This window comes from Cynara cardunculus (assembly GCF_001531365.2).
Source record: "Cynara cardunculus var. scolymus isolate 2C chromosome LG 12, CcrdV1, whole genome shotgun sequence".
NCBI lineage: Eukaryota > Viridiplantae > Streptophyta > Magnoliopsida > Asterales > Asteraceae > Cynara > Cynara cardunculus.
This window is the reverse complement of record NC_037539.1, coordinates 4,705,803-4,718,865: the sequence shown is the minus strand read 5'-3', so window position 1 is coordinate 4,718,865 and position 13,063 is coordinate 4,705,803. Positions and strand designations below refer to the sequence as shown.

General features: G+C 35.5%; 2 protein-coding genes across 3 annotated transcripts; one reads left to right on the top strand and one right to left on the bottom strand.

The window, feature by feature from the left end:
* The first annotated feature begins 1,315 nt into the window (after window positions 1–1,315).
* On the top strand, window positions 1,316–5,280 carry LOC112523954. Of its 2 annotated transcripts, none has more exons than XM_025133644.1 (5): window positions 1,316–1,452; window positions 3,161–3,330; window positions 3,451–3,583; window positions 4,406–4,534; window positions 4,798–5,280. In XM_025133644.1, exons 2-5 carry the CDS (start codon window positions 3,206–3,208, stop codon window positions 4,903–4,905), a joined length of 495 nt encoding a protein of 164 aa, XP_024989412.1. In that variant the 5' UTR covers window positions 1,316–1,452; window positions 3,161–3,205; the 3' UTR covers window positions 4,906–5,280. The 2 variants fall into 2 exon arrangements, with proteins under 2 accessions (XP_024989412.1, XP_024989411.1); XM_025133643.1 differs by having other exon boundaries at window positions 3,137–3,330.
* A 1,735-nt stretch (window positions 5,281–7,015) lies between these two features.
* Window positions 7,016–11,937, bottom strand: LOC112523061 (tRNA(adenine(34)) deaminase, chloroplastic). The gene is made up of 4 exons (XM_025132497.1): window positions 8,330–11,937; window positions 8,161–8,248; window positions 7,815–7,942; window positions 7,016–7,429 (listed from the first exon to the last, which is right to left on the bottom strand). The coding sequence occupies exons 1-4, from the start codon at window positions 11,809–11,811 to the stop codon at window positions 7,147–7,149; spliced, it is 3,981 nt and encodes a 1,326-aa protein (XP_024988265.1). The 5' UTR covers window positions 11,812–11,937; the 3' UTR covers window positions 7,016–7,146.
* Window positions 11,938–13,063: the final 1,126 nt, after the last annotated feature.

Genomic DNA, 13,063 nt, shown 5'->3' with positions numbered 1-13,063 from the left:
TGATAATAATATCGATTATTTTTTTTAAATTTTTATATTATCTTCAAATTTATATATTATTTAAAAATAAAAACATTTTCTTTTTCTCAAAACACATAAAATCATATTATAACATCAATAGACCCAAAATATAAAGCAAAACATTAAAATCAAGATGAATTACGCTGCATTGTGTGAGTACCCTTCTAATTATACATAATACATAATAGGTTAGAGAGTGTTAGGCTATTAGTATTGAGTATTGGATGTAGATGGAAACAAAAAAGACTTTTCGGTTGGTGCTCTTGAAACTTTCATAAAGTTACATCACTACCACATCAGCATGGTAACCGGTTAATGTTTCAATCGGTTATCGAGGTACTTAAATGTTTAAAACTTTATATTTTAGGTACCAAAATGAAAGTTCTAAAAATACATTACCCAAAATAAGAATCAAGTTATATATTGTTGACTCTTGAGTCATTCAACACTTCATGTACCCTACTCAAAGAAACTAGTCATAGACTCATAGTCAAGTACTAGTCGACGAAGCTAGATATTGTTTTTTTTCTATATAAAGCTTATTGTTTGATCATTGATGTACAATGTAGTTAAATAGATTGATTATGTTATGTCGTTTTTAAACATTGTTAACAAATCTAACAGTGTCTAAGAAAAAAAATGAATTCTTATTTGGCTAACCCAATTACGAATCGAATAAACCGAATAACCCGAACCAACTAAACCGAACCTTATTCGGTTTGGTTATCAGTTAACTAAAAAAAGTTGAAAAACCAAATCAACCGAATAACACTCGCAGATGGAGATGAATAGATCAACAAGAGTGTTTGCCGGAGTGGTCCTGTCCTATTGGTAGTCTAGATTTTTATATTTTCTATTATATTAATTTATTATATATTATTTACAAATTAGTTCATATTAGATTTTTATATTTTCTATTATATTAATTTATTATATATTATTTACAAATTAGTTCATATTAGATTTTTATATTTTCTATTATATTAATTTATTATATATTATTTACAAATTAGTTCATATTAGATTTTTATATTTTCTATTATACAATTAATAATTTTATAGTATATAATATATATAATATATTTTTTTAAATTCCAATAGGAAAGAGGTAAAATGACCAAACATACCCTTCATTTAACTTGATTTAACGGAAAAAGTTAATGTTGATCAAACTGATGGACCCAAAGGCCCAACCCAAATCAGTATCAGTGTTTTATATGTAGCCCTGTTTCTCAAAATTAAGGCCCACCTAGAGCCATATTTAAATCGTCCAGATCAGACTCACCACGAACTCGTTCCACAGACCATTTGTTGAATGCTTCTGTTATGTGTTGAATGCTTGATTAGTTCTTCTGTCATCTGTTACTGAGCGGAAAGCTTGAAACTAATAAGTTTGAGATTACGGTTCAGCATTCATACCACTTTTTGAAGGTAAAATTTAACTTCATTATTTTGTTTGGATAGCCTCTACTGGTACGAAATTTCGATCAAAACTCACAAGTATTATTAATCTCCATGTTTTTTTTTTCTAATCTATTTGACGTGGATGTTGCCAATTTGAATCGTTTAGTCGCTACACATTGTAAGTGTGATGATTTGGGGAGTGCCTAAAAGATGTTCGATGAAATGTCTGAGAGAAATGGAGTTGCATATTGCACTCTTCTACCATCACTTGGGCAAAACTTGTAAATATATGTTCTTTTTATGGGTATCCAACACCATACATAAAAAAATCTCAATGTTAGGGGATTTTACAGGAGTATCAGTGAAATGTTTAGTATATTGAACAAAAATATCAATTTTAGACATTAAAACAGTATCTCTTTATATGATATAATACATCTTACAAAATGTGCAACTATACCATGTTCTAACAGGTAACAGTAAATTTGTTGAGGTATAAGCTGTTTCAAGGTTATCGGAGTATATGTGATTCTCGCTCCTTCACACAATATGACTTCAAAGTTACCTCTTTGTAGTGTTGTCCTAAAAGGTTATCTTGTTTTTTAGAAGGGTGTCATGGGCTATGCCCATACTAAATTGTGACTGTAAGAATTCAGCATAAACACAGTGGCCAGAATTATTGTAGAACTATTGTGGACGCCTGGAGTTGAACCCACGGCAGATGGGACATTCCATGCCCCCGGGGCCACAACCACTACGCCACAACCCTCGTGGTTAAGATTGTCGTGTTCTTGTAGGGCTGAATAGGGTTGTTTGTAATTGACGAGTATACATAATAACATTTGAGAGGCTTTGTTCTTCTTTTGGTGAGGTTTGTACTCTACGTACTCTTTTGCTTCATTCTCTGTAAAAAGATTACCCTATTGATCTTATTTGAAGTCCCTGCGCCCAAACATTATTTGAATTCCCTGTTTCAAATGATTTTTGAAGCTCTATGAAAATTGAAGGGAAAAATGAAGATGTTCCAGTCCTGGATTTGGTTGGATGTAAGGAGAAAAAATTCAAAAAAGTTAAAGAATCTGTAGTTGTTGATCAACAAATCATTCTGGGTTTTAGCTATATCTAAATGTGATTGCATTTGGTTCAGAAAAAAAATATCCAAAAGATTAAATGATTGCATCTTATAACATCTAAAATGGAGTTCGAAACTGGAGCCATCTATGACAACTTTTTAACCCCATTCCTGATTGTCTACAATATCGAAGGAGTACTTTTGATCTTCCATTGTTCTATATCGACCTCAAATCACGATGGATTATTTAAAAGGCTTTGATTTAGAAATAAATTGAAATCAGACCGGTGGATCAATCAAAAGCCTTTGATTTAAGCCATTCCTCTTTAATAAATATATGAATATGTGATTGGCAGATTACCAAGCCCATCCCCTTCCCCTCATTGTGTTCACCATCCTAGAGATGTTCAGTAATCTTTGTATTCTCATTTTTATATGTTTCAAACGTTATATTATGATGTGAGAATTATTTGTAACTTTTTGTATAATTCGATCTTTGCAAATACTCGGTTACTTGTATTTACGAAAGTTGTTCCGTTCTGTAACCAATTGATTCAACAAGTCTATTCGGTAAATCCTACATTTACGATTCACAAAATCACTTGTAATGATTCCCGTGGGCGCTTGATCATTATACAGTGATATCTTTCAACGTCAGTGCAGAAATTTGGTGTTACACTTTCTCAGAACTCACGAACGTTGTCTGCCATGGCCAYCATAGCTACTTCCGTTCTTTCTCTKTCTTCCCTACATACAACGCTTCAAGCTCATAGACCCACCCTTCTTCCATGCCCTAATTTCACTCCATCCCACTTAACCCTCAAATTCCCCAGGTATGTCTTCGAATCCTACTCTTTGTTTCTATTTGATTCCTAGGTTTTTCTGTTTTCATACAATCGCTCTTCCAAGTAAGTGTGTGTGGGTTTGATTACTGATTACATGTTAATTTGCAGATTGGGGATTTCTCATACAAAAAGAAAGGCATCAAAACAGATGTTCCCTGTTGTGATTTCTTGCTTGGTTGAAGATAATTCGGAAGCGTATCAAGAACCAGAAGGATCCTCTGGTTCTAATGAACCAACTCCTGTACGTATATTGTCTTTATCGTTTACAATGGAATTTACCCCCTCACTTCTGCAACTATATTCCACTTCCCGTAAAACGAATGATGAATTGGGTCTCTAATTTCGGAAGGTGAAACTGTGGAACAGATATAGTGTAAAATTTTGCAAATAATGAGTCCTTACTGTTAATTTTGTGTTATACTACTACTATATCGAGAGTAGGTTTGATTTTGTATGACTTATAGTGGGTTTTTGGGTTTATAATCAATGCAAAGTTCATGTAAATTGTAATTTGCTGCTTTACTAGTATGCTAATTGAACACCGTTTCATTTCTTGCCCCATATTATGTGGAATTGGGGAATAATTTCAAGATAGTGGAATGCATACGTTTATAATGACGGTTGAAGAATCAAAAGAATAAGGATGCCAAGTACTGTTTGGTCATTTAACCAATTGTCTGAAAACTTTAATTCCATGGAACTAGATACAAATTTATAAGTTTCAAAGTCCATGGCCAGTCACAGAAATCATTAGTGATTTATTTTGGAATTCTACTCCAATTTGACTTCCTTTATTTTTGTTATAGATTAGTACCTGATAATTGATTGTTAAGAATGTAAACCATGTTTTATGTAAGTTCATATCTTCAAGCTTTACTCCATCTTTCGTGTCATTAGGGAGAAATCAAACACAAGAAAGATTCATTTTCTGAAAATAGGAGGAGAAAATAACATCGAAACCAGAAAAACAGAAGACATAAAAAGATTCCATTTTCGGCTACAAAGATGTGTAATGATACTACTTCACTAAAGCGGTTTTTTCTTTGACCATGCAAATCTGCAGGGGGCAACTATTGACCTCAAACTCCCAAGGAGAAGCTTGTTAGTGCATTTTACCTGCAATGCTTGTGGTGAAAGATCACAAAAGCTCATAAACAGATTAGCTTATGAAAAAGGGACGGTTTTTGTACAGGTATTTTGTTTCTATCTTTACTATAAGGTTATGCTGTCAACAAATTTGCTAGATTTGAACTGATGATTGACATCACGAAATTGAATGTTAACCATCTTTAGAATTGTCTGTTTGATCGTAAACTGTGGATACTGCTATATGCTTATGTTTTCTATATAATGTATCCAATCTGAACCTTGTTAACTGTCTATTTTAGTCTCAAATGAGCCTGAAGTTTCATTTATTGATGATGAATTCAATGAAAAACTGTTATTTTTATTCAGTGTACAGGATGTTCGAAGTATCACAAACTTGTTGACAATCTGAGTCTTGTGGTTGAGTACGACTTCCGGGAAGAAACCGATATGAGCTCCGATACAGATCAAGTTTGATGCACCACTCTCTTTATTTTGTAAATTTTGTCGAATTGTGCCAGTTTAGATACATTTTCAAGAAATCTTGAATCATATAGCTTTCGGAAAATGTACACAACTGGGTCAATTGAACAAAAACGTATGAGATTTGAAAACTCGAGTTGTTTCTCCTATCTTTTTACTCTGCCACCACATCCTCTGCTGCTCTGCCACCAGCCACCACCGCCGTGATCTCAATTACATTTTTAGTTTTTGATTCAGATTTTAAGGTTTTCTAGAGAATCTCATTTTGATTTTAGAGCATGCTTTTTGTATTTTGAATGTCTAGTGAATGTACATGGAGTTGTATATCTTTATAAATCATAGTGAATTTACATGGATTTGTTGTATATGTTTATAACTCTGTTTTGAATTTGAATTTGGTGAATATTCTTGATGTTCTGGTTTATTGGTTTGAAGAATAAAGAGATGGATGAGGAAGAAAACCCCTATAGAAATAGAGGAAAAAGCAAAAAGACTAAAATGCCCTCATGGCTGGAGGGGCCAAAACCAGATTTAAACACAAACCACAAGAAAATGAAATGAACGAAGTCGAGCAGAGGAAAACTAGAGTTTCAGCAAAATCTCTAAAATTGGTTTTTTCCCACATTGCTTCTCCCTTATTCTTCAAAAAGAGGTAATTTTCGAGTTAAAATATGAAATCAAAGTTAACAATAACCATAAAATTCTACATCAACACAAGTCGAGTCCCTCGATCACATGTACCATTAATACCGTTTTGAATCATCCAAATTCTAAACAATAAAACATGCATATTAAACCAAAATGATGCTAAAAAGAGACTAAATGTAACACCCTAGTTTCTTTATTTGCTAAATCTTAATGTTTAAACCTTAAATACAAGATTTTATAAGAAATTAAGTACTTTTAAAGAGTCCAGCACCTGTAGCATTTATTAAACTATCACATTTATAAGGCAAGTAGCTTACAAGGAAAACCATGATAAATCATTAAATCAAGCCTAAGGTGATGAGTTGTATAGGCTCGAAGTATGTTGGCAAGCTATGTGATGACTAAGCAAGTCTAGTAAGCATGATTAAGCAAGTCTAGTAAGCATGACTAAGCAAGTTAGTAATGAATTGTAAAGGCTAAAAGCATGACTTGGCAAGATTATTTGATTACAAGGCAAATCTATGAAGCATGACAAGGAAATACTAGGGTTTAGGAGCATGAGATGTCAAGATTTTCTTCCTACAAACATGAGGTGTCAAAATTCTCTTATCCTCAAGTAGGAGGTGTAAGACTCTCATAAATGAGCAAAAAAAACATGTAGCTAATGAATTTACCTATAAATTGGGGTTGAAATGTTACTATTAGCTCCATACCATAAATAAGAAATCTCTCTCTTTATACATAATCAAGCTTGAAGAAAGGAATTAAGGGAAAAGCTAGGCATAATGAAGGTGAGTACTTATGAGATTTATGAGGTACATACATGCTATATAAAAGTATTTTGTGCATTACAAGGTATTTTTCCATGATTGTTTTACATGAAAATGTTATACATTCATATATATATTCAAGATATGCATGATGACATGTTTTAATACAAATATGTATTTTACACAAAAGCATGAAAATGTTTACATGTTATGATACAAGTATTACACTAAGGCATGAAAGCTTTTACATGTTATGTATGACCATAAATATCCAACGTACGAGATATTACAAGAAGGGACGTCTTGCAAACGGACCTTATGAAGTAGCCTTTATGGACTCGGGAGTTAGCAAACCTCAAGACAAGTATAGCATACTTACATGTTTCAAGTGAGATCTCAAAAGAATGTTTATACATGATAAAAAGATTATTTTTGTACATGATCAAGAGTTTTAATGAATTACTATTCACAAAATGTTAAGCATCATATAAAATTGTTTGTTCATGAAACCATAACTACTCACTAAGCTTTTTAGCTTATATATCTAATGTATGTATCTCAGGAAAGGAATAAAGAAGATTTGCATGAAGTAGTATTTTTCTAATCAATAGCAAGTTATGTTGTATTATAAGCTATTGAGTTACGTTTCGGCTAGTATTTTATCTTTGATGTAATTTATAAGCTATGCTATAAATAACGTTAAATTTCAAGCTTACATTCAAGACTTGGTAGTTTTAATTATAAAGTAACGGCACCCGATTTATAGAAATTTCGGGCGTTATAGTAAAGAAAGACTAATCAGGAACAAGTATCTGATCTATAAACAGAACATGATGCTGAAGGCATCATGCATCTTACTGAACAACTTTGAATGATGATGATGTGTAATGGGAAGACATGAAGATGGTGGTGGTGGAGTTGCTGGTTCAGCTTCAGTTTTCTTGGCTTTCTTCTTTCTTCTTAACTGGAAAAACTGCTGCATAACCTCTGCACATTCTGACGATAATACCCCTCTTCTCACCGTCATGTTTGGGTGGAAAGGATGAACAGGGGCAGCCGGCTTATCCGACCCACTTCCTCCATCTCCATCAGGAAACAGTCTGCAGAATTGACCAAGTGAAATTTCTAACTTGAAATCTTGATCATTTCTAAAGTCCATTTGACTTGCAAGTGTACCAAGTTATCGTCTTTAACTCAAATACTCTTTATCATAATCCCTTTGTCCACAGCGAGGCATACAGTTTTTGGAATGTGTAATTAGTAAAATTTTACTCGACTAAGTGACAAGTCTACTCTTAATAATAGAAGTAATGAATTTATTCATCTCGTGATCAAGGATAGAAATGGAAGGTAGACATTTACTTTTGAAAACAGACACTTATTTTGGAGAAAACTAAAATAGAAAGGTGGACACTATTTTGGAACGGATAGATTTGCATCTTTCTGCTTTTGGAATTTGTATACGCACTCAAAAGACATTCATACCTGATCCAGCTACCATCGGCTCCAAGTAGCTTATTGGGAGCTCCCCATACAACTGTGTCAATCCGGGCTTGAAGTATCGCTCCAGCACACATAGCACATGGTTCAAGTGTAACATAAAGTGTTGTACCCTGAAAGAAAAACAAACGAACAAGGAAAAAGAACCCAAAGATATCATCGCTGAGCTTTGAAAAACATAATATATAAGTCATCTAGCATCCACAATTCATAGAAATGCAAATTGTCTATTCATTTTTGCAGTATTAAAGGGATAATATATCATAATCTTGCAAAATCTTGCAACTTCAACATTTGCAAGTTTTTTTTGGGGGGGGGGGGTAAAGTTTACCGAAAGTCTCCATGATCGTAGGTTGTTGGATGCCTCACGTATACAAATCATTTCAGCATGGGCAGTGGAATCACGTAACTCTTCTACCCTAAGAAATTCAAAGTTTATCATATGAGCGAATAATAAGTACTAAAACACTTAAAAGTATGATGAAATTGAAGAAACTTACAGGTTATATCCACGAGCAATTATTTTACCATCCTGCACAAGAACAGCCCCAACAGGGACCTCCCAGAAATCAGCAGCCTTTTTAGCCTCCAACAATGCTTCCCTCATAAAAAGTTCATCGTTTTTACGTTGCTTGGTTTCAACGGTATAAGCCTCTTCCCATTCATCAAATCTATCTTTGGAGACTTGATCTATCCGGGCAAGTTTCCTTCGTTTTAGTTCTTCATCCTTGGAATGATCCACTATTACCATTTTGCCACTGCCAGATGCATCAGCTGGTGGCATTTCAGTCATTTTGGGAACTGGTTGCTCTGTTTTCACCATTTCTCCACTGCCATATGCATCAGTTTCATCAGTCACTGAAGTTCTCTTTACAACAGGTGACCTTCTCATGCGAATCACGGATGGAGACATGTGTTTAGATGAAGATCCCTGATTAGCATTTGATGATGACGATGATAATAATGGTGAATCTTTGGAGCTCGAAGGGTTGGACACTTCTTTTTTACTTTGAGATCGACCTTTCGCACTTCCTGTTTTCACGTTATCATCATTCGATTCTTCCGGTTCATGACCAGAAAACCATGCTTCACTACTGGTAGACTGATTGGATGAAGCCTTTCCACCACCTGATTTTGAAGTATGTGTTTCAGAACGTGGGGCCACCCACCGCAGTCGAACCACATCTCCAATAACATTCCACAACGACCTACCACTCTTTTTGACCGATTCACCATTTCCAGTTGAAGAAGTATTTTCAGGTGCATCTGTTTCGGAAGGCTGCTGAACGGATGTACCAGTTTCATGCCACATCTCATCAGAAGGTCCCCTACCTCCATCCTTTTGATCAGAATTTCCCGACCCATCTTCACCTGGAGTCTTTAGTTCATGTTGCTCAGCATCTTCATACACAAATTCATCTTCATGGGTTTTCTTCTCCTGTAGAACTTCTGAAGTAGAAAGCTCATGTTTTGCCTTCTTAACAAATTCGCCCACAAAATGGCTCGAGGATTTCTGTTGTTGATCAGCTGAAGAAATAGCATCTTCATGGGAGATGAAGCTTGAAGGATCCATAACAGAATCACCACCTATATCCCCACCTAAAATCTCAGACTGCTGGACTCTGGAACCCTTCGGTGGTTGCTCCTGGAGTTCATCAGTGATGGTTTCAAAACGTTGAGATGAATGCTCGTGGGTCAGTTTCGAAATCTCAGAGCTACTTTTACCAGCACCATGAGCACCAGTTTCTTGTAAATTTGGTTCAGGGTTCAATTTCAAAGCTTTGTAGGTACTAGATGTCTCCTTCGGCATGCCAACATGAAAACTTGAAGCCTTAGTTGTTCTCCTACCAGTTCTTGTAGATGAGGTCACGTTCTCTGCTGAACTTGAAGTATCTAAATGCAGTTCTTGTTTTTTATTTCTGATGTCAGATTGTTGACTTGAAACTCTAGTGTTTTCGGTAGTAGCGATATGGGTATCTGAAATTCCTGAAATTTGTAGTGATTGCACTCCAGAGTCTTTTAATGTAGTCAATTGGTCCATCCTCTGGAGTTTTTCTTCTCTTCGATCTTCGACTTGACCACTAACTTCTGTAGAATTTTCTTCCCAGTTCTTTATTCTAGCCTCATGTGATGAACCTGAAGTCTCCAAATGCAGTTCTTGTTTTTCCCTTTTGATGTCAGATTGTCTACTTGAAACTCTACTGTTTTTGGTATTAGTGACACGGGTATCTGAAGTTTCTGAAATTTGTTGCGATTTCACTCTAGAGTCTCTTAATGTAGTCAACTGGTCCAATCTTTCGAGTTTTTCTTCTCTTCGATCTTCAACCTGACCACTAACTTCTGTTGAACTTTCTTCCCCATTCTTCATTCTAGCCTCATGTGATGAACTTGAAGTCTCCATATGCAATTCTTGTTTTTGCCTTCTGATGTCAGATTGTTGACTTGAAACTCTAGTGTTTTTGGTATTGGTGATATGGGTATCTGAAATTTGTTGTGATTTCACTCTAGCGTCTTTTAATGTAGTCAACTGGTCCATTCTCTCGAATTTTTCTTCTCTTCGATCTTCAATCTGACCACTAACTTCTGTTACATTTTCCTTCCTGTTCTTCATTCTAGCTTCAAGTGTTGAAGAAGAAGAGGACTCTCTCATGTTAATTTTGTGAATTCCTGATGATTCTGAAATCACATTTGACTGCCTTCTGTACTCATCTTGACGACTAACATTCTCAGCAGTTTCCCCTCTATGTTCGCCTGCTAGCTCCTGAACTGATGTATTCAAATTGTTTTCAGTATCGCTGTATTGCTTTTCCATCAGTCCCGTATACTTCATTCTTGATTGAGATGGATTGGTCACGGTTTCAGCTTTTTTGCTATGTTGTTGACTATTTCGTTCAGTATTCACAGAAACATGTGACTGGTGTTGACTAGACTCTATGTTAAGCTTCTTTTCAGATTTCTTTCGCCATTCTTCATTCCCATAATACTTTAATGCAGTATTTTTCTTCAAGATTTCGCTTTCTTCTTTACCAAACTCCTGCCGCCTGTCGACATTTTCCTCAATTTCCTCATCATAACTTCTATAATCATCCCTTTTCCGATCATCTTTATACTCATTCGAAGACTCCCCTCTAACGAAACAACCATCATGTTTTACTTCAACATCATTTTCACTCTCAAACTCACCTGTAGACGAAACAGAGTAATAAGACGAGCTACTCGACCCTTCTTTCTTTCGTTCACGATTCACCCCTTTTATAGAGGTTCCCCTCTCTTCTTCCTTTCTCTCATTGCTTAGTCTCCTATCTTCTTCCTTTCTAGACCGAACTTCTACAACTTTATTATCACACTTCAAATCCCTCTTTACAGAACCCACAACTTTCGTTTTACTTGTGGCAAAACGAGGATCCTTCTTCTCGATCCTTTTTTGCTCTCTAACACCAAGATACTCCAACCCCGCCTCCTCAGTCAACAAATCAAGCAAAATTTCAACATCATCCACATGATCATCATCAATTTCATTACTAAAGAACTGTTCTTTCCTCTTATCTTCAAGAGCCCAACACCCATACCTACCCTTCCGCAACCCACCCTGTTTCCCCCTCTTGAAAGATTGGAGTTTTTCATAGTAATTATTTCGATCAGAATCTGTAAGCGAAGAAAACGCAGAATTACCGTTACAAGATTGTCTCCTCCTACCATGAAAGATCAATCTTTTACTAGGTGAAAACTGAATCAAGGTGGATTGCCTTAACCCATTGCACAAAAAGCTAGGGTAAATTCTGGGTAAACTACTATAAATTGAATTAGTATTACTATTAGCACAACAGCAGCAGCAACTACAACAACAACAAGAAGCGAATGATGTTGAAAAGAGTAACGGGTTTGTTTCGAATCTAGCATCCAAGAAGCAAGTAGGAACATCGAATCGGGAACTCCTACACCTAAGTGATACAGATGAGTTCAAACAGGTGGTGTGCATCATCTTCAGATGATTCTACAGTGTGTTTCAGAGGCCAAAGGAGATTGTTACCTTGATGTTTAGAAGTCAGTTCTGTTTGAATTTAGTGAAGCTGGAATGGCCATCTGGGAGTGGGATAAGAACGATAGATCAGATGGAAGTGACCATCTTTGAAAATGGAAGAATTGGGAAAGCTTAAAGGATCCCATGTAACAAGAAAACCACGTTTTAACCACACTGGTTTTTGAAATTTACAATGTGACCATGGGAGTTTTAAATTCATCATTTTGACCACTAAATTCAGGCACCATCTCTCCATCATGGAACTATGTGCTCTTAATTTTATTTTATTTTCAAATTTATGGTATAATAAAATTGACCTTTTATAACACCATTAACTTATTATTTGTTAAAAGAATGTGAAATGTTGATTTTTTTTTACTTTATAATTTTAAACTAAGGGGTCGTTTACTAAACGCTTATCTGGTAAGTACTTACCGGGTAATTTTCCTTATCGGATGAACAATGCAAGGGCCAAAAATCTTACCCGGTAAGAACGATGATAAGGATAAAGAGTCTTACCCGGTAAGTGAGGGTGACGACTCTTACCCAGATAAGCACTTACCAGGTAAATTGTTGCATAAGATACGTTTTGATGTACTACAATCTTACCCAATAAAATAAATTATAGTGTTGACTTCTAACGTTAAACACTTACCGGGTAAACATTTAGGTAAACGGCCCCTAATAGTCATTCTTTTGAAGTGTAAAGTATCCAAGATTGATGAGAACCAATTGTTGAAAGAAGTAGTGAAATCATGTTCTTTGTAATTGAGTTTGTTGGCATTTTGTGCAGACATTTGTCACTGGGTGCGTTTGGTATATGGGACGGGACTGGACAAGACGAGATAAAACATATTGTTCCATGTTTAGTGCAGCATAAGACAGAACAAGAATTCATTGTTTCACGTTTGGCATGACATGAGACAGGTAAAAGAACTAGGACAAGATGGGACAGCATGAGACAAAAGAGGCTTTTTCTTATTCCACCAAAATAGGTAGAACAAGATGGGACAAGAATGAGAGAGAAACTAAAATATTATTAATCTACCCTAGTTTGATATATAACCGTATTATAGTATTTGTTTTAATGGTCATTACCGCTAGTTTCGGTCGATGCCACCAACAGTGGTCACCAGCGACCACCTATACATCCACCTCTTCTTCCACTACAACGACAACATCCTCTACCGCCTCCACAACCACCTTCCACCAT